Consider the following 21,448-nt stretch of genomic DNA (forward strand, 5'->3'; position numbering starts at 1 on the left):
CTGAAGGCCTCAAAAATGTGACTAACCCAAGGACTCGAGAGAGAGGGAGCGTGTTTTATTAGACCTGCTGGAGTAAAAGAATTGCAGGACTGGGGGAGTGGAAAGTTGTTTCCAAGCAGCCAGGCCATTTTCCTGATATGAAGATCTACCAGTCATGGATGTGGGTTAATCCCCAGATTACTGTGAGACCTATTACAAACACACAAATTGTCCATATCCTCTGATCTACTGGGCAAAATTAGTTTAATTGTTTTAATGCCGTTCCTTAAAATCCAAGCATGGCAGGATATGAGTACATATGTCCAATGATTTTTGGCCCTATAAATGAATGCACTGCCCACATTCTCAAAGATATAATTTACCCTGGCAATCTGGAACATCTGCTCAGACAGACCTGTGTTTGCTTCCTGACTCTGTCACTAGTTACCATCTTTTTATTGAAAAGCTCCCAATATGATAGCCTCCATTAAGAAAACTACATTTTAAAAGTCTTTTCATATACTTGTGAAAATTAGAAAGCTGGAATCACTGAAAGCTTTATTTAATCAAGGGACTAAATAAAGATGCGGTACAACTCCAGCCTGTGCCAGAAACAATCACTAGTTTCACCTCTATCTCTAAGAACAAAGGAAAGCCCAAGCAGTATATTACAGCCTTTACTTCAGGTGAGAGGGTTATTCACAACACTAGGCTACTATGAGTAGGATATTATCCTACACAATTTCTCTGCAATACTAGCTGACTGTGTGAGTGAAGAAAAAAACGCTGTGTATACCTCAGTTCTTAGGCTTCATGCAAAAATGTTGAGTTGCTGAAGCTATTTCTGAGCCTTGAAAATACATATTATATGCATTGACCTGCTTAAACTCAAAGCTAGATTATTCTTACCTCACAGTTATCTATGCCTCCAAATGTAAATCCACCACAAAATTCATTATTTTTGACACTTCCATTCATAAATTCAGGGCGATTACATATTTCATTTTCAAGCACAGGGAATTCAACATCTTTTAATCTGTTATCTGCATTGGTACCTTTATGAACAAGTAAGAAAATATAACAATTATAAATCGTAGCCTGGGTGTTGTGATCTAGTGAAGCTGTAAAGTCTCAGTAATGAAAGAACTGGGATTTGTCCCCAGCTCTACTGTAGTCTCTGAGGTCCTTGAAGGACCTTATTAAATCTTCCAACTTTTTTTGAGCTTGGATCATACCTAGCATCAACAAGCAGAGGGTATTTTACTCTACAAAATGTTACTAAATAAATAAAAACATATGCTACGTAATCTGAGCCATTGTATTGCTTTCTAGTTTTTCACCATGGTGCAGTACCAATTGCTTATTTCAGTGTTAGCCTGTAATTACTTTACATTAATTCGAACTCTTTCAAGCCTAAAGTGTTTTCCAGGCAAGGAGAATTTTCCTGAAGCCAAAGCTGAATTTTCCCAAAATTTAGATGTGGGATTCTGACTGCTCTCCCTCTCCTGCTGCTTTGGTGACCAAGCTGCAAGACATGGTGGGACCCTCTTTCACACTGCTTAAATGCAACAGTGGTCTGTTGATTTTTCCATCCTAATGCATTTCCAGAAGAAATCTGGTTTGTAGCATTTTTTTGTGGCTGTGATCACTAGAAGATATGAAGCAGCTGCCACCGTGTGGCAAGCTGAATGAAAAACTAAAAACTTTCAAGGTAAGAAAGGGGAAAAAGGTGAGAGGAAAGCCAGTAATTACTGTATATGCTAGAGAAAAGTGTTTCTTAATAATTCTGATGAGTTAGATGACTTACAGTAGAATTAGAGTGATTATTCTTAAGCATTATTTCCATAGCATCAGTTTTGTAGCTAAATAACGCACGGAGGGTAAAAAAGCTCTACAATCTATGCCTAAACTTTTCATGGTGAAAGTCAGAGACTGGGTCATGTTTCGTTCCTTTTATTTTTTTTTTTTTTAATTTTATGGATGCACACACGAAGAAGAATTCATTGACTTTGATTTACAGGTGGATTATTAAAAAGTGGTGTCTGGCAAATGGGGTGGGAAGGGCACCCCTTGCATATAGCTCAGCAAGGCCAAAAATGTGTCTGTGGGAGCTGGGGCTGAATGAGGACAGATGCCAGCATCACTGCTGGAAGCTGCAGGGATGAGGAACTGCCTCCTGCTTCAGTAAAAGCAGATCAAAGAGAGCTGGGTATACTCAACCATCAGCATAGGTGGAATAAGAGCTGGGCACCAGGAGACCACATGCTTGATTTTTAATGCTAGGCTATGAACAAAATTTAGGTAAGGGTTTTACTGACATTAAAAACCTTTAGCTTGAGCTCATTTTGCCTGTGCCCCAAAGATGGCTGGATCTGAGCAAGCTCTGACTTAAAGGCTTCACAGTTCCTGGGATGGCACCTTATCTATGATACAAGGTCTTAAGGCTAGTGCTTGGACTTGGGATTAGTCTTCAGACTTGCCCATGTATCATAGAATCTTAGAATAGTTTATGTTGGAAAAGACCTCTTAGATCATTGAGTCCAACTGTTAACCCAGTATTGCCAAGTCCAGTAGTAAAATTCTATCGGTCTGAAGTGAATGCAGATCCCTGTAGAAGTCTATGCAGACAGTAATGTTTAGACTACATTTAGAAGGTAAGTGCAAGCTTAATTCAGATGTTTAAAAAAATGTATATCTGAAGATCAAAATTAAAGGCAAGGGCATTATTTGAGTGTAGTCCTTATTTGTGCAAATACAGTGTATATGGAAGCAGAAGAAAGACTAAAACAGATAGAGATAAAAGGTGGCAAAGTCTTATGTCTAATTATTCTTTCTCTTTTCTCTTGTTTAGTGAATTCACTTTATGTAAGCAATGAGAAGGGGAAAAGGCAAGCTCTGAGAGAAAGAAATAAAAAGAAAAATGTTGCCTGGTAACTTCTGATTTAGTTAAGTCTTAACTAAAATGTGTTTTTCAGCTCCCATAATTGCACATATTTTGAAATAGTATTTGAAAACTTTCCTAAGTTTCCAATTGCTCCGAATATGTTTTATCTCTTTTTTTCCCCAGGCAGCTAGAAAACACACAGACTGCCGAGACCGTGCCCGCAGCCGTGCCGAGTCCCTGCCATGCCGTGGCGCAGAGGCGCGGGACCCACGGGCGAACACCTCCCGCTCAGCCCTGGCCCGGACAAAAGCCGTAGAGCCGCGGCAAAAGAAGCGGCTCCGGCTGTGTGGGAGCCGGGGGCCGCTCCGAAATATAAGCGGCAGCGGTGCCGCAGCCGCGGAGCCCCGGCCGGGGTGTGGATGAGCGGTGAGCGTCTTGCCTCGCTACGAAACCCCCCTGCACTGCGGAGCGGCGGGGAGCAGTTCCGCCGGAGTCGGGACGGGACCGGAGACACCAGAAACCAGGGTAAAAACTACCTCCCCTTCCATAACAAAGTGTTAAAACCATGCCAAGCCCAGACAGCGCGAACTGCAACAAACGGCAGAGCCCTGCACGGTCTGCCGTGAGCAGAGAGGGAGACAGCAGCCCCCAAACGGCGCTGACAAGAGACCCCCTGTGGGGGGGCAATTCTGTCGTCTACGGTGGAAAACAAGTAACAAAAACCGGGGCCACAACCCTTTGTGCAGAGACAGAGCGAAGCTGAGCTGCAAATAGCTCAGGGGAGTCTCTGCACAACTCAATGCTACAGCGCTTTGCTGTGAGCCTCCCGAGAAGCATACAAAATTAATTTAACTTTGTATCTTGCTGTCTCAGGACCTCTGGCAAGAACATTGAAACTTTAAGGTTTTTTCTTACTCTTTCATCAGTTTCCCCCAAGACTTTGGTTAAATTGTTGAGCTTGTTAAGTTGTTAAACCCTCAAGGACACCTGAATAGAAGCAGTTGTTGTGACAATTTAGTTCAAACAACGTGTTTTAAAAGTTCCTAAGCATCTCCAACCTTGTTAATTAATCGTTTAAGAAATTGTTAAAGTTGTTAAATTCTTAAATACATTTATATCTATTAATAGAAGCTCTGTTAGTAGAAAGCCCTTCGCAGGACTATCAGTCTCTCGAAGCTGGGGACGGTGGATTTTCTTGTTCTTTGCCCCTGTCTGAGGTGGGGGAGGAGTGAAGCTTTCAGGAGCCAAAATGATGCTTCTTGCGTAATAGCGATCATCTGTTGCTTGACAACTGGGTGGAGAGAGATTCTGTCGTCTCCAGTTCTTGTCCCAGTCCCTGTCCTAGACGAGGGAAAACAAAGCATAACAAACTGAAATCTCCCCCATCACCCAGTTTAACTCTTATTAACTGTTTAACTTACATCACTATGGGGAAAGAAAAATTTTCTTTGTTGTCTAAAATCCTTAAAATTGCCTTTTGAGTTTATCTCCAGAAAACCAGGCCATTAGACGCCTGCCAGAGCAAACAAGACAAACTGCTTTCAGTGAGAATGAAGAAGACTTTTCTGATTCCTGTGATATCTACGAATGATGGGAACCACTGAATGCTTGCTTTTGTGTTTGCAAGTGCAAAATCTTCTAGTGCCAACGTAGTAAAGGGTTTGATTTTGTTATTAAGATAATGTTCAAAATGTTTATACTCTGTTTTCTAATTGTTTCAGCAAGCGAAAATATTCCTTGATAATTTATATAAAGACTTATCTAAGATTTCATATGAACATTGAGAATGATAAACAAGTATTTCATCCCTTCTGCCCTTACAGCATTAAAACATGCAACACATGAAGTTACACACAGCCTTCAACCTTGAGGTAAACAGACAATAAAAGCACAAAATGACTTTTTGCCTTTATTTCAAGCTCCAGCAAAAGGCAACTTTGAAGCAAAAAGACATTGAAAGGCATCAACTGACTTCTACTGCTTTACTTCAAAAGGCCATTCCTAAATACAGCTACAGAGAAACTGCGTTTGCCTAACCTCTACATCTGTTTCTTCCACACTAGCCACCTGAGACTGTTTAAATTGTTATTAACATGTTTGTTAAGTTTGTTACTAAAGGCAAAAAGCGGCTAACAGAAATGGATGGACAAAAGCTGAAAATTAACCGCATTCTAGAAACCACAGACAACTTAAACTGATTGCTTGCAAAGGATGCTGAATTTCAAGCTGTGTTAACATGTTGTAATGATAACTCGTTTTATATACTCAGTTATTGTGATGGTAACTTGGTCTAGTTGTTTACAGGAGATGCTAAGTTTTAAGTTATGTTAACATATTGTGATGGTAACTTGTGTATATATCTTTGAGTTTATTAACTTATGGTTTTCTAAAACAAAAACAAAAGGGGGGGGGAAGAGAAAATGCATGTGCATAAACAGGTAAGACATTTAGTTTTGTCAAACCTTATATTCTTCATATTAATTCCTTTTCAAATTTTCAAAACAAGTACAGTTGCCAAACATGATTACCAGAAGTGACAGATTGCAAAGCATACAACCAATAACGACTGCAAAACCCTAAACTATGTGATTTAAATAGACACATAATAAAAATTCTAAGTATGCATGTGTAAGGAGAGAATGTAAAGTGGCCACTTCTGTATGAATGAAAAAACTGTATGAATGAGAGAAACTGTGTAAACATGTATGTATGTAGACTTAGAGATACTTTGTTCTTCATGTGCTTTGAACAAATTACACTTCCATCACAACACTTGTTCTCTAAGGGCCCTTTTCTTGAAATGGAGTTGAATTTCTCCTAGTTACCAATTACATGCAGGCCCTTGGGGAGGTGGGAATCGATGTTCTGCCCGATTATGCAAAAACTCTCAGGTTAATAAAGTTGTTGTTTATCCCAAATACACACAAACCCTTAGGAAGTAAAAGTTCAAATTTATGTCAAGCAACTTTCAAGGATTACAGATAAAGGTTCAGACCAAGGTAGGCAGTGGACTGAATCACTGACACAGTGGTCATTGTTAAAGGGGGTTTACAAAGTTTAAAATGTACTGTTATATGCAATGTTCTATATTTCCTCATAATAATAAAGAAGAGGGGAGATGTAGGAGTTTGGTTTCAGGAAGGGTGCTGAACAGCACCCTGGGAGATGTATTATATTAATATATCACAGTTGTCTATTTTCCTCTTATTCCCCTGGATGAAAAATTTGTCCTTCAGAATGCACTAAAATGACATAGGCTACAGGACATGAACTGACTAAAGAGCACTTGCTGCAAAATGCAGCTGTACAGATCTGAAAGCTGCTGAAGGGGTGTAACTGTTACATTGCAGCCCTAGTCAGTGTCCTGGTTTTGGCTTGCATAGAGTTAATTTTCTTCTTAGTAGCTGGTACAGTGCTGTGTTTTAGCTTTAGTATGAAAATAATGTTGATAACACACTTATATTTTGGTTGTTGCTAAGTAGTGCTTACCGGAAGTCAAGGACTTTTCAGTTTCCCATTTTCTGCCAGTGAGAAGGTATACAAGAAGCTGGCAGGGAGCATGGACAGGACAGCTGACCCAAACTAGCCCCAGGGATATTGCATACCACAGAACAACATGCTTAGTACATAAACTAGTGGGAGCCACTACTTGCTGCTCAGGGACAGGATGGGCATTGGTCAGCAATTGTATGGTGCATCGCTTGGGTTTCTTGGGTTTTATTCCTCTCCAATATTTATTATTATTGTTATTGTTATTTTGTTTCAATTATTAAACTGTTCTTATCTCAACCTTTGAGTTTTATCTTTTTTTATTTTTCTCCCCACCAAGGAAGGAATAGGGGAATGAATGAGCAGCTGTATGGTACTTAGTTTCTAGCTGTGGTTAAACCACAACACTCAAGAATTATTTTGATAGATTACTACTTCCTTTTCCCACAGACTCTACAGGAGGTGCCACTTATAGCCAGCTGTTACCAGATGTGGTGCGTGTCGTCGGGCTAATATCTTGCGCCATCGTTGCGGGGGAATCATTTGGTATGGGCTCTTGTGTACGATCATCACACTTCTTGAGATTGCAGTACTCCCATAAGGTGTTGGGGTCAGTGGTGAAACACCATGGGCTGTTGTCACCATCTGGATTTCTACAATAGTTGTCCCTCAAATCCCTGCAAAAATATAGTCAATGGTCATGCTGTGTAAGACTGGAAGTAAGCATAGAAATATCCTGATAAAAAGTTGTGGAACTGTACTATAAGGATAAAAACATTTATTATTGTTTTCACTTATTGCAGATATCCTATTAATAGCAAACACATTTATGGCTGTGATGCTGGTGAAGAGTTATATTTCACATGTACATCAGAGTCATGAATACATTTATGCATAAGGAAACATAATTCAATTACTGGCTGATATTCTGGATGTACCATGTCAATATGCTGAGTACCTAAATAAATGCCTGATATGCCAATAATTTAGTTTCTAAATATATATGTATAAGCACACGCAGTTATGTGAATGTGTGAATTAGTAATAAATATGCAGAAAGATTCATACTGCTGGTGGGCCCTTATAGTTTTCCAAATTTTTGTTTTTTTAATGCCAAAGGGTTCTTTTTAACATTCAGAAGAAGGACAAATAAATGCTTATACAGTTGATCGCCTCTCACGCTGCCAAACACTGTTTCTACTGAATTCAGTGGAACCACTCCCAAGTCTGTGCTTCATGGGGCAGGGAGAAGTAGAATCTCTCTCTTCAATAATTTGCAGAGTTTCAGTATTTCCCCATCCTGAATCTCAGCACAGTTACGGAATAAAAAAGAACTGAAATGGTTTTTTTCCAAATATGACAGAACACATGAATTCCACATTTTCGCAATTTGATTTTAATTTTTTAAAATGTTTTTGAAAGTCATCATCCCCCCGAGGATGTTCCAGTTTCAATACATTAGTATTTTGATGCCTAAATATAACTGAAAAATTCTAATTATTTTGGGTGATAGCATAAAAAACGTAAAAAAAATGGACGTATTTTCTCGCAATTGAAATCTTGTTGCTTTCCTACCCTTACTAAAAACTGGCACATTAGTGATTATGGTTAGCTCATCACTGATCCAGTCACTGCTCGTATAGTTTTGTCAGCCTGAGGAAGACAAATAAAGGGGAGAAATTCAGTGTGCAATTCCGGGTGCACAATTCCAACTGCAAAGAACACTTTGATGGTATTTCAAAGCATAATGTATCTGCAAGTGTGTTTTGCATCATAAATGCTGTGTTCTACCAAGATTAAAAAATTAGAAAGGCCACCACAAAAATCTTAAATTCATAAACAAAACACATATTTCAGCAGATGCCCAAACTCTGGATACAAGTCTCCTGCTGTTGGTTACAGAAGCTCAGATTTAAGAGTAAAGGGATACAGCTATATTTTGCTCAGAATTTAGATGACTAGTTTTTAAAAATGAGACCTACAGAAAATGTTTCGAAATGTCTTGGAAAAAAATCTCTTTCACAGATACATTCCCTAGCAATGTTTTAAAGCATAGATGTACAAAGATAATGCAAACCAAGCAGCAGTCATTGTCAGAGAAAGAGAGAAAAGGTAAGATAAACATACGCATCTGGGAATTTGTCCGGGGTTTTTTCATGCCAGTGTGGGAACATGGAGTTCCAGGCCTGGCATTTTTTTCCCGATGCAGTGATAGAAGTTGTGCCACGATAACTCTGGCCTTTGCCTCGGTAGCACTCCTCTGTCAGGGGAACCTGTATAGGCACATCTGCAGCAAACAACAGAAACTGGTCTTTTGCATCATAGTTTTATGTTCTTACTGAGTAAGCACAAGAAAGCATCAAACACACAGGATGACAAAAAGGAATGACTCATTTATACAGACAGCATTCAGTGAGACTATGACAGCCAGCAGCAGAAGGGCATTTCCAAAGTTATTTAGAAAACTGTCATAGCTTAACATCATGTGTTAAATGTTTTTCAGTGAAGGCTTCACCATTTGGTTTCATTTTGGTATATGTGAACATGCTAGAATTAAAGATAAGAAAGTTCACATGAGAAATCCTCACAGATGAAATACTGGTGATTTTGACCACGATAAATTTCTCAAACAGACATTATATTAAGCTTCAATCTCTCCATTATCCTTTTTATTGCACTAAGACTTTCTTGTTACTTTTTGTCCTTAAATGAATGAATGTTTCAATGTGATTTTGATTTGGAAATAAGACTTTGGAAGCTCCTGTCCTCTCTTTTGTGGCTACTTTCCAAAAATGGGAGTTCCTTTTATTTAGCAGTTTTTCATGTCTTTGAACCTGATTTTAATTTTTCAGTGAACTTGCTATAGTTGCCCTACATTTGGGAAAAAAAGGAATATAAAAAATTAATCCTCTTTTATCCAGTAATTCTTCTGTTGGGTCACCTGGTGATTTACATCCTTCACTGTGTTTTCTTAACCAGTATTTGGCAGGTTTTACAACATGCCGGGCAGACAAGCATTAACAACAGTGACAAAGTGACTGAAAAAATATTTAATACATTTACAGTGAGAAACAATAAACCTCTCACTGTTTTAAAGTCCTTATTTCAAGTATGCGCCACTATTCATACCAGTACTCTCTTGTTCTCTCCCATCACAGGGAGGAATTGTGCAATATTCCCATCTAATGCTGCTGTTGATGGTGTAGCACCAAGGTCTCTTCTCTCCATCAGGGTTTCTACAGTAGTTTTCCTCTAAGCCCCTGAAACAAAAACACTGGCTTTAAACTACTCATAGAAATCCAGAAGAGTTTTGTGCATGACTATTAACAACTACTGCATGCAGAAGTCAACTTAGTGGTTATATTTATTCTTTTTGGAGATTAATTACCTCATGCATCACTGTTTTGGGACTAATTAATGGTCTTCAAATTTACGGTCTAAATGCTGAAGATATATGAAGAACTGTTTCAATGCTTTCGCATTCTGCTCCTGTTGAGGCCAAGGTACAGCAGTAAAAGCTGACTTCGGAACACAAGCCATTGGTGTACCTGACATTACAGTAATAACCAGGCAAGGCTGGATGTGACAGACTGATCCTGGAAGTGTGTAGGAGCACCAGTGCATGCTGCTCTCTGCCCTATGATAGTGGACAGGGTTTCACATGATCAAGAAAACTTGCAGGATCAAAATACAGAGTAATAAGCCAGGTCAGTCCCAGCTACCCTTACACATCGATAATTCTCTGAAAACCCAGCTCCTCTGACCTTGGAGCAAAAGGATGTATTGGAGCATGTTGACCTTGGAGTGTCACTCTTCAGAAGAGTAATGCATTGAAAATGTGCTGAAACACAGCCAAGGGATTTTCAGTAGTAACTACTTATAACTTTGCAGTGGGATGTGGGTCAGACAGGTGAGATAAATATATGAGAATAAAGAGGGATGCAGAAAAAGATGGAGAGCAAGACTTGAACAGAAGTAATGAGCACTGACAAACAGCAAGAAAATAGCTTATCAGCAGAAATGAGGAGCACCTGGGCTCCTCTTGTCTCTGCATCTGATTCAATAAGGAATAACTATATTCTTTGGTATTTGTTACAGTGATCAGGTTCGGCATACTTGCAGGGATATCTGTCAGGAATCCAGCCATGTTTGTGAGGTAACTGTGTGTTCCAGCGTTGACACACATTTCCTGATTCAGTGATGGCTATCCTTCCTCGATAGTCTTCTCCTTTCCCTGAAAGACACTGGGAGCCTGGGCCAGAGACTGGTGGGTGTGTAGCTGTAACAGGAAAACACAAATGAAGGGGAGGGAAGGCAAGGAAAACAGTACTTTCAAAAATATATAAAACATGTTTATTTTCTGTAATGTCAAAAGTGCAATTTTTTTTTTCTTTCAGCAGAGGTGACCTGGGTTAAAAGCCATGTCAAAACCAAAAAGTACATTTTTACGAGCAGTTGGACAGCCAGACAGATGTCCTGTGTCTGCCCTTTTACAGCAGTCAATAAATAACTTTGCTGGGTCAAGACAGACTTTGTGCCTGCAGTCCCCTGAGAGCAGAACAGGAAAGGCAGTAAGTAGTCCTGTACAGTCTTGTAAAACCAAGTGAAATGAATATTATACGCACAAGTAGGGTGGAAGGGCAGAAAGGGACAAGAAGAAATTTTGAGAGAAAGCAAAGCAGCCTTCAGAGCTGAGCCTCTGGAGTCAGTGACTTGGGAAAGTGTGGCAGAAGGAAGAGTGAAAGAAAGAAAGTGAGGTGGTCTGGCACGTGGGGAACAGCAAAGAAAGTAAGAGTGATGATCAGAGGCCTAGAACCTGCAGAGGGCAAATGGAAAATGAATTTACAGCACATACCTATTATATATACTTTGTATACAGAATTTCCCAAGGAGATAAGTATGACTCTAAAAGGTTGGCATGTTCCTTAAACTTCAAGTTCTAAGCACAGAGTGGAAATGCTATGGTAACTTTCACAATTTATCATGCAGAAGTCTATAAATAGTTATTCTGCCATCTGTAATGGACCATGCTGAAGAGAACTACATCCAGCAAACACGTGCCACTGCTTAGAGCACTGGCAAGTGCAGATGCATAAGAAAGCAAGCTCTAGAGATAAAAACACACTTTTTTTTTTTTTCTAAAAGTGCCATCCAGTTCTACAAATAGCAATGGTACTCTCCTTATTCAGTGCTTTGGAAATATCCAGATTTAGCGTGCTCAGCTCAATGGGTTACGCTCACCCACTGATAAGTCAGGTGTTTCCTCGAGGCCTGAGCTTGTTTCTCAGGATTCACTCCTTGCTAAGAAAAAGGCAGTGTTGGCTGTGCTGGCCAGATTCGGGTAAAATATCACAGTATGGCCACATGGTGATTTAGATGTTTTTCATTAGTTAACTGATCAGCAGAAAACTACCACCTGATTTAACCTGAATGCCCAGTCTCTCAGGTAAATTTAAATTCTCAGGTAAGTTGAAAAGTAAAGTGGTTAAAGGCAAATTCTGTTTTCCCAAAACATCTTTGGCATTATTGTACTTCATGACACCTACATCCTCACTAACCTTACATGATTTTACATAACTGAAATTTAGTGAGCGATTCTGTATATTCCTGTGCGCTTTCCTTCCTTCACAAAGGTATCCTCAGGTTACTCAGAACTGAGATTTCTTGTCTTTCCCCTCCCTGCATAATTGTAATGAGAAGAGCTACCCTCTGGAGTGATCTCAGGAAATCAGACTCACTGCAACGAGGAATTTTGCAATATTCCCAGCGTTTAGTCGGGCTGGTAGTGAAACACCAGGGCCGAAGTTCACCATCAGGATTACGGCAATAATTCATCTTCAGATCCTTCTCTGGATAGCTGCACATCGAAAATGAAAGAGAAGCTTGTGAATCAGTTATGGGCAGCTGAAGCAATTAGGCTCTGTCTCCCAGGCTCTGTAGGAATGAATTCAGTGCCGAATGTGACTCACTGTTTCAGGGTAAATCCATGCATATGAGGCTCTTGGGCATCCCAGTGTTGGCACTGAAGCCCAGACTCTGTTCTCGACACTTCTCCATGGTAGTCCTCACCATTACACTGCATGCATTCTGCTGTAGGTCCTAGGCAGAATGGAAAAAAAACAAGGAATGCACAAGCCCATGAATTCAGATCCTGATCTATTCCTGGAAGAATATGTTGAAAGAAAAAGAGGGATTTGCTCGAGCTAGTGATGAAAATAATTCAGAAGCCTAGCCAAATTCAAAATGCTTTAGGAATATATGTCATTTGGAGGGAGAAATTTGTCACGTATCTGTATGTACTGATAGCAATGGGAGTTCAGTATGTAACACAGCACTTGGATCAATCTTTACTCTCTTTAAAATGAAATAAATTGCTGGGATAAGAGCAGGACAATATCAGCAAATGATTAAAAAATTTCAGTTCTTCCATATTTATGAAATTACTTTGATAACTCAAGATAATTAGGAAAAAACATCTGTGTTGAGAAATTCTTAAGTTCAGTTTGATTTAAATTCTCATTTGAAAACAATCTGCAATAATTAAGCGCAAACAAGTAGCAGGAATAATATTACCTACTTAAACTCACTACTTAAATTCATTCTGTGAAAAGTAAATATACCCTCTTCAGTGTGTGTGATCTGGTCCTCACACTCTGGGATATTACAGTAATCATATCTGGTAGTAGGATCTGTTGTGTAACACCAGGGTCCATTTTCATCCCCATCAGGATTTCTGCAGTAGTTTTCCTCCAGGCCTGCATTAGGGTGTTTTTGAGGTGTATAGCTGTAATTAAAATTCTATTTTAATACCAGTAATTTGGTGGAGCAGAAGGGAAATGTCCAATTTGCTGAGGTAGCTGTGAGCTTTATTCATTCACAGTAAAAATGAGCAAAACAGATTCCCCACTGTAAGCCATAAATGAAAACTGAAAAAACATTCCGTAGCTATCATTATTAGTAGCTTTCTCCCTAAGTCCCAATTGCCAATAAGGAGTGATCTTACAGCCTGCAAGGACTATACCAGTCTCAAAGGACAATTGTTGCCTTTAATACTTACATCCGTCTGATCTAATCTGCTCACTATGACCTGTGGCTCTGTCACGCATTTGTATTAATGGAACTACTTCAGAAGTTGTGTATTTCTAGAGGCTATTCACCAAACACCAGATCATGCAGAGACCTGAAGCAGGTGACACTAGGCTTCTTCCTACAGTAACCTTACCAGAGAAGACTAAATGGCTTTTAAACAATCTGAACAAGTGTATCCAAGTTTCATTAGGATAAAACTCCAATGCAGATCAGAGGAAACGGAATCTCTGCTTCCCTTCTTGCTTCAGTGAGCCCAGTGGCAGCCAGCCCTGAGAAAACTCTACCTGGTCAGGTACGTTTGGCCCTTGGATACTTTTCTTAATGTTTTTTCTTGACTGTCTGTATGGCAGGCAGGGAGTCATAGAGCTGGACCCGTATCAGTGCTTTTTTTTCCGCACTTCATACCGAACAGTGCAATTATGATCCCACTGTCACCAATAGCAAAATTTTCATCATGTGTTGATAGGAGCATTTCATCTGGTTAAGACACCTCACATTTAGACACAATTTCTCTACCTGACGATGAATCCTTTCCTTATCCAGATTGTTGCAGTTCTCTGCCAACAGTCAAAAGCATCAAGACAGATGAAGATAAAGCTGTCTTAAAAAGTCACTTGATAACTGCCTTTCGTAACTTGCACTATAAGGCTGTTTATACATATGAAGTTGAGGAAGCTTGGAAGAGTGAGAAAACAACATAAAGACAAATATAAACAACGGCATACTTTGGTTTGTGGGGTATTTTTTCTGCCCACTTCTGGCATGGAATACCCCTCCAAGTCTTGGCTTCTGTTCCTCTGTAGTCCTTCCCAATCCCTCTTTTACATTCTAGAAGGTAAACTGAAATGGAATTGGCTTTGTTAATTCAATGGTGTTACAACATTGCATGTCTTGAAATTGAAAGTCTGCAGATATAACTGAAGTTCATCAGTTCGCGATGAGCCAATGTTTTGAACCTCTTGTACATGCAAACATATGTGATTCTGTAATGTAATTTAAAACAAATTAGTTACAAACTAAAGAGAAAAATTTCTGAAGCATTTTTACAAAGCTAATAAAATTTAGTGAAGAAAATAGCTGTATCAAATTACAGGTGGTTTTGACATGCAAAAATGCATGTTTTTACTATCATAATACTGGGGTAAATAGGAATGTCTTTCACCAGCAGCTGGAGATTCTTTGAAAGGCATTGTTCACAAACACATTTGCAGTGTGGGTGTCAGGCAACTATTCCTTCAAGAAAGAAAATATTTAGTTATCAAAATACACTTGTCACATAAATGGCCCCCAAACCTTTGATTCCTCTTAGCCTCAGACTCCCAGGTCCTTTCTAGTGGGATTCCAAGACAGAGAGAATGCAAATCATATTGATGATGCTTTTATTGGCAACAGACACTGGAAAATCTCAAGTTATTGAGGGCAGTGATCTTGCTTTCCCCTTCCAGCAATTTGCTTGCACAAGAAGAATCTCCCTAAACCCCAAAATATAAAATGGAAATATTAGAGCAAGGATGAGGTACCAATCTGATAGGAAAAACTGAGCCTTGTTTGAACACCTTGCAATAGTTACTGCAATCACAATGTGTGGCTGGGACTACAAATGTCTGTGCTGCATGTCTTGCCAAAAGGGAGCTTCTGCCTAGTTTGTCAGGGTACTACTGGAGGGACCAAAAGACTAGTCACTGCTACTCCAACACTGATACCCAAGTCTCAGCATGTCCATCTCTGGTCAATAGCCTTGCCCATGGACTTTCTGATGTTGTCAGACTCCTCCTAGATTATTTTAGCTTGTCTAAATAATAAAGCTGGACACATCTGACAGCCAGGGAGAGGAGGTGAAGACTGTATAGCTGGGTCAGGAAGGAAAACAACCAAGTAACTTTCCAGGTCAAATGGCACATTGAGACCACCATGGATTTAGGCCTCAGTACTTGATCCTTCTTGAAGAGCATTTTTAGTGACATAGCTTCTTTCTGTTTGGCCTCCATATTCTCAATTAGTTTTCTGTCCTATACAGGAGTTTGCTTTGCTCGCCTATAACCCCTAATTGTGTTCTTCAAAAGAAGGATGAGATCAAAAGCCAAACTATATGTCCAGACAAAATTAAGGTTTGATTGGGGAAAATGCTCTGCAAAGAATGAGATGTCTCTAACCGAATTCTTCAGAAATGCTTCAGTGACTAAGTGCCAAAACTTTGATTATTACCCCTACAAGAAGGTAAGCATCCCAGATGACCACTCAGCTAGTAAAAATGCCATGGTTCTTAAACTCTCAAGAGGCCAATTGGAACCAAAGGAAAATGCACTTTTGAAGGTGGGAGTGAGAAATCTAACTCAACATAATGTAGTGAATGAGTCCACTTTGTGAATTATTCCAATTATTAGCAAGGAGGTGTTGCCATTAACATATGGAAAGTAACTGGCAGACATATATTCATGGAGTTGCCTTTGTAACTATGGACAATCCAGAGTATGGTCTGCATACAGATCCCAAAGCGTCTGTGGTGGGGTAAAATGGAAGTGCCTAACATTGGGTGGCCTAGTACAAAAAGACAAACTATTACACTCACAAATGGATGAAACTTTTTGTGTCAAAGTAGATGTTTTGCACAGGTATTAATCCAATTCCAAGGAAAATAAATTCTAGCAAAGATTGAGGCCAGAGCAGCTGTTATGAACTCCAAGTTCTGAGTCAGGTATAGGTGAGATTGTACAGTCATTGTGAACCTAAAGGAGTGGCAGAGCCACAAAATTGTCCTGGAGATTGCTTTTCCCCAGCAGACTGAATTCCATTATATCTCAGCAGAGAGGAGTTTTACAGCAGCTATTTCCTGGTGCTGAGGAGTTGTGGTGGGGACAGAAAACTTTTCTGATGTTCAAGGAAACTAAATGTCTTTATTTACAAATTCGAGTTCAGGCTGGGTGATACTGTGGTTACTTGCTTCTAGGAAGGTGAGTCACTCCTAACAGCCTTCTGAGAAGTATCTCTGGTTTGAGGTGGATTTGGGCCATTACAGATACAAAATGCTGCCATTTGGATTATCCAGAGACCTCACAACAATGCTGGCAGCGGTAGCTGTGAGTTTCAGAATGAATGAGACAGTTCTGTATTCCTGCTAGCAAAAAAGAGAAGGAAAATGACTGTACGCTTTTGTACCCCTGCCATAACAGGCACCTACAGGCTGATGAGCTAGTCCCTTGGTGTGAGGAACAAGATACAGTGTCTCCTCCTGGAGTGGACTCATGTGGTGACATTTCCTTTAGTCCTGGATATGGCTAGGAAGGAAAAGCTCTGCTTCCAAGAGGATTAGGAGAGAGGGGGACAGACCTGTACCTCACCCTACAGATTCAGCTAAGGGTAAAAAGTAAACAAGACAAATCCATCCTGACACATGAGAGGGCGCCAAGCTAGGATTTTTTTTTTCTGCAGGAAGAGGTGGCTCCAATGGGGCTATGAGCAGCAAAGCTGAAGGTTCTGACTAAATTTCTAGATTACATGTGTTGAGGAAGGTCACTGGGATGAACATTGAGGCTGGAGACACCAGGCCTGTCTTCCATGGAATAATTTTGGAGGAGGTGAAAATTTGCATGACCCACCTCACCGAAACTGTCACCACCTGCAGCGGTTTGCTCCAGCACTGCAGCAGAGAGCACAAGGATGAAGTTAAAATAGGCTTAATGAGTAGCATCTTGCTGTATACATACTTCTCTTTTCATAAAGAACTGCATCCATGCTGGCGAACATCACCGACATTTTAGCATTTTCAGCCAGTGTTAAACACTGTAGCTTTTTCCTGGTGAATAGGAAAGCCCTGTTGAAATTGAGAAGGAAGCAATATTGACATAGGAAGCAATATTTTAAATTCAATACAAATTATTCAACTAATAATTATTGTTCTATACATTTTTAATTTAATAGGACTGTCCTGTATCCATTTCTATCTTTCAGATACTGCACTCAATATCTGAGACACTGAGTTAGAGTCTGGCTTTTTTTATTGCTCTGAAGTGGCTCATTTATTCAGGACATAAGACTATAGATGAATAAGTTATTGTGTGGGAAGCTAGTTACTGCATTGGCAAAACATTATCAACAGTATTCTAGCTGCTCAGGTTAGTATCTTTCCCTACAACGGATTAGAAACATTTCATTCTTCTTTTGTGAAAGAAGCCAGCATCTAGCAAAAGAGGCACAAGTAGCTCTCCATATAATGAATAAGAGTGGGAACTTGAACATTTACTATAGAATGAGAAATACATTGTCAATCCACTCTTTACTTGATCTTGTGGTAATTTATGGGTGAAGATAAGCCACAAACTAAAGGTACAGGCTGTAGGCAGAGCTGCAGCAGAATGGGGATGTTGGTTCTGAGCAATTGTAGGAAAATACCATTGATATGCAGACATCCACAATGACACAGTTTTAAGATTCAACAGGAATTACCTGCAATTAAAATTTCTTTCTGCTTCACATTTCTCTGCACATTCTTTTTCGTTATTTGTCTTGTAAGACTGTTTATTTCGAGTTAGTATCCAAACACCATCTGTTCTTATATAGTCACCCAGTATATCTCCTTTCACTAAAAGGGAAGGAAAGGAATCAGACGTTAAAAATGAAAATTCTGCAGTTAAGAAGATCTGTGAATTTGAGTCCCATTTTCTGTGTAGCTTGGACAGGTGAAGACACTATTTATGCTGTGTAATTCTAGGTAAAAGATTGTAAATTCTAATGTAATTTCTGTCTCCCGACACAATCACAGCTGTATGACTGTAACATGCCATAGGAAAAAAAAACAGCAGAAAAAACATGTAGAGAAGCAGTTCTGAATGGAGTTATGCATGAGTTTGAAGCTAAGAACAAGAAATGTGAAGTAAGAGTGAGGGGGAAACAAAGAGAGAGAAACTAAGTGGTGTCAACACCAGTCAGAGAAAGAGGAAGTGATACCAATATCAAAATTTTGAAAAAGAATGAATTAGCTGGATGTGATATTATGTGATTGTGCACTCACTGCAGTTTTATTGGTCACTAACTAGTTGTTTGTCCCAAGATGTCTTGCTCTAGATCAAGAAACCACAGTTATAAAATTACTAAATAGCATTTTACAATGGCCACCATTATTTTATTGTAATGGGTTGAGCAGACTTAGTAATGAAATTGTCAGGCTGCATCTCTGTTGCAACAAATTAACCCAAGATTTTAAATTAGTAAATGATTAGTATTATTATATCTGAAAGCTACATGTGCATAAGATGTATATGAGGTATCTGCCAATACATTTAACACAGCTCTAAAACATTGTTGCTCACAATGGATTTTGTCAACTAACTGATTTTTTTTCCTTCTATGTCTATAAAGAATTTATGTTCTGTTCCTAATTTCTATGAGAGTTTATTTCCACCTCCAGCATCAGGTTACAAGGTTACACAAGTGATATGGTTCAATTATTTCATTTTTTCAAGCTAGATTATTATTGATAGATACAGGAAGTTCATAATTTTGTACAGTATTCTCACAGGTAATGTTGCAAATCTTTCATTTTTCCACTCATATTAGGCTCAATTCACTGCAGCATCACTGCAGTGTAATTAATTCCCACAACATATAGGTCATCCATCACCTACCTCCATATGATACATATTCGTATGAAATAAAAGGTATTTGGGCCACTAATGAAAGTAAGATGATTAATTGCCTGAGGGCATCTTCTGTGCCTGTTTGCAGAGTTGGCTCAATGCTATAAAAACCACGTGTCTTAAGAAATCCCTGACACTGAGGCCTCCCATATCTAATCCCACTGTTACAGCTGGACTATGTGGAGCACCAATAGCCCAGCCTACTAAAAATTTCTCCTGACAGATTCAGTAAGCAACTGCTTCCTCTCCTGAATTTTTTTCATAACTTAACTAAGGCCAGTGCTCCAGAATTGCAGGAGACTAGAACAGGAAAATACTGCTTTCCAAACTTAATTGACACATCTTAAAAGATAATTCAGATTGGCAGAAGCTTAGATAACAAAAAAAGAAAAGGTGAAAAGGTGATGCTAGTTGCCTGAAAAACATTGCAAAATGAAAAATTAAGAAAAGAATACAACAGACTTAAAAATGCATCAGGGAATGTATTAGTCTGACTAAAGTCCAAACCTTTATAAACCCAGACATGGCACATGATAATTGAACAGAGTATTCAAATATATGTGAACAAACCTATTTTTTCTTTTATATATGTATCTTTCCAGACCTGACCAGTACTGATCCAGAAGACATAAAAATTGGTTTTAAGGCAGTCGTGTACTATCACTTTGGAGCAAGTCAGCTAAAGCTGATAACAATGAGCAAACAAAAAATCTCGCTTAATCAGTTGTCTTTTACAACCCAGTGATATGTTCCTGTTATTCTGACCTTAAATGTCTGAGCTATTAGAAACTCATACAAACTGTACTGATATATATTTTACAGTACTTTTTAAAAGTCATTTAAATGCCATAGAATTATATGCAATTTTAAAGTACTAGAGAGTATAGTATCTGATTAAAATCTGATTGAAATGTAAACTACATGTGGAATAATAATTTACAATATTTGTAGATAAGCTTGAAAATCATATATTACCATTAGTGGACACCTATCTTCTTTTGGTGTTGTAATAAAGAATTCTAGACATATTTTTAGAAAAGTTGATCTAGGTTACTGAAGAGAAAGTTCCTAACTACTGCCTTCAGCAAAACAAGGGAGAACATTTTATTAGAAGTGTTTGAAAAATTTGAAATTTCTGGAATATAAAGGAACTTGGTAATTTTTCCTTTTTTTTTAATATTTCATTTCAAAGCTTTAAAACTCCTATCATAAAGGGTGAAAACCACAATCACAGTGCTTAGCAATGCTTGGTAGTAAAACCAGTTTTAGCTTTAGCATTTGATCCAAAACCTGCTGAAATTAGGGATAACCTTCTCAGTGACTGCTGTGGGTTTTGTAGAAGCCTTTGACAGGTTGCTTCCCAAGGGTGCCTCCATCTCTGGCCATGGGGTAGTTTTGCAGGGAGCCACTAGTTCCCAATGGAGACACCAAGGCTGCTGCTCTTCTGGTGGCTCTAACAAATACAACCCGGGAACAACCACAGCTCTCATTCTACTGAGCAGCAGTTTTTGCTGGCCAGCAAGCCCTGAATCTGTCATCATCCAGGGAAGTTGTGATGCAGGGATTTGGGGACCTACCTTCACCACATGGAACTTGCAAATGTTTAGGTCTCACCTAGGCAAGGAGAAGGCAAAGGACTCTTACCTGAGCTGAGCAAGAACAGAAAGAGAAAGGCAGCTTTGCTAATCCTCATTTTGGCCCCGCTGGCGGGTGCTGGAAGTTGTGTGTGTCAGTGCACAAAGTTTTATTGACTTGCACTGAAGTGAGGCAGCATCAAATAAACAAGGCAGGAGGATTAAGTTAATCATTTTCCCGTACTGCTTCCCCCTTGCCATGATGTGGCCATTCAAACAACCTTGAATTGGATGGATTACCAAATCAGATTCAATCATTTCTACTGGATGCTGGGAAATGTGAAGGTACTTTCCTGTTTTGTGGGACATGCTTTTGTTCTCAGATTGCTTGGCCTCACTTTGCTAAGGTAAACAGGGGAATCACAGCAGTGGAAAGTATGGGGACTCAGTCAAAACCTAATTCTATGTAGTCCTGGATATTCGGTTTTAGGTTCCAAAAGTATTTTCAATCACAGACCTGCACTGCTTAGGTTGGAACTGCATCTGATTTATGCTTTTGTGTAAATCAGTCCCCCCAAAACTGATTCTAATAATGCTAACTCTGTATCAGAATTGTTTTTAACAACCTCCAATGCCATTTCCGGAGGAAAGATTACTTCCATCAGCTTTTTCCCATTTCTGGTTTAGTTTTTGTTGTCCATGACTTAGGAGGCAGCATTCACTTTTTTCAGTGTATGATGCACTTTTGCTTTCCAGGCAAAGTCACTAATATCTCAGGTCTGCCCAGACCTCAGGGTATA

At 39.3% G+C, this 21,448-nt stretch overlaps 1 protein-coding gene across 1 annotated transcript; it reads right to left on the reverse strand.

Moving 5' to 3' along the window:
- Nucleotides 1–3,686: 3,686 nt before the first annotated feature.
- LOC103759234 (plasminogen) lies at nucleotides 3,687–20,833 on the reverse strand. Its single transcript, XM_029961614.1, has 12 exons — nucleotides 20,719–20,833; nucleotides 17,885–18,020; nucleotides 17,146–17,252; nucleotides 14,167–14,281; nucleotides 12,973–13,136; nucleotides 12,322–12,439; nucleotides 12,091–12,209; nucleotides 10,469–10,631; nucleotides 9,482–9,612; nucleotides 8,480–8,639; nucleotides 6,839–7,029; nucleotides 3,687–4,204 (listed from the first exon to the last, which is right to left on the reverse strand). The coding sequence occupies exons 1-12, from the start codon at nucleotides 20,765–20,767 to the stop codon at nucleotides 4,137–4,139; spliced, it is 1,521 nt and encodes a 506-aa protein (XP_029817474.1). The 5' UTR covers nucleotides 20,768–20,833; the 3' UTR covers nucleotides 3,687–4,136.
- Between the last annotated feature and the right edge of the window lie 615 nt (nucleotides 20,834–21,448).

This window comes from Manacus vitellinus, unplaced genomic scaffold, assembly GCF_001715985.3.
Source record: "Manacus vitellinus isolate BGI_N305 unplaced genomic scaffold, ASM171598v3 scaffold_37_pilon, whole genome shotgun sequence".
Lineage (NCBI taxonomy): Eukaryota > Metazoa > Chordata > Aves > Passeriformes > Pipridae > Manacus > Manacus vitellinus.

What these genes read in the sequence shown, in the direction of transcription:
- LOC103759234 (XM_029961614.1), bottom strand. Translation starts at nt 20,767, where the DNA reads ATGAGGATTAGCAAAGCTGCCTTTCTCTTTCTGTTCTTGCTCAGCTCA. An exon ending in AGTTCTTTATGAAAAGAGAA is followed by an intron (nt 14,282 to 17,145) that starts GTATGTATACAG and finishes ATTCCATTTCAG; the next exon opens with TTTACCTTCTAGAATGTAAA. An exon ending in AAAATACCCCACAAACCAAA is followed by an intron (nt 13,137 to 14,166) that starts GTATGCCGTTGT and finishes TTTTAATTACAG; the next exon opens with CTATACACCTCAAAAACACC.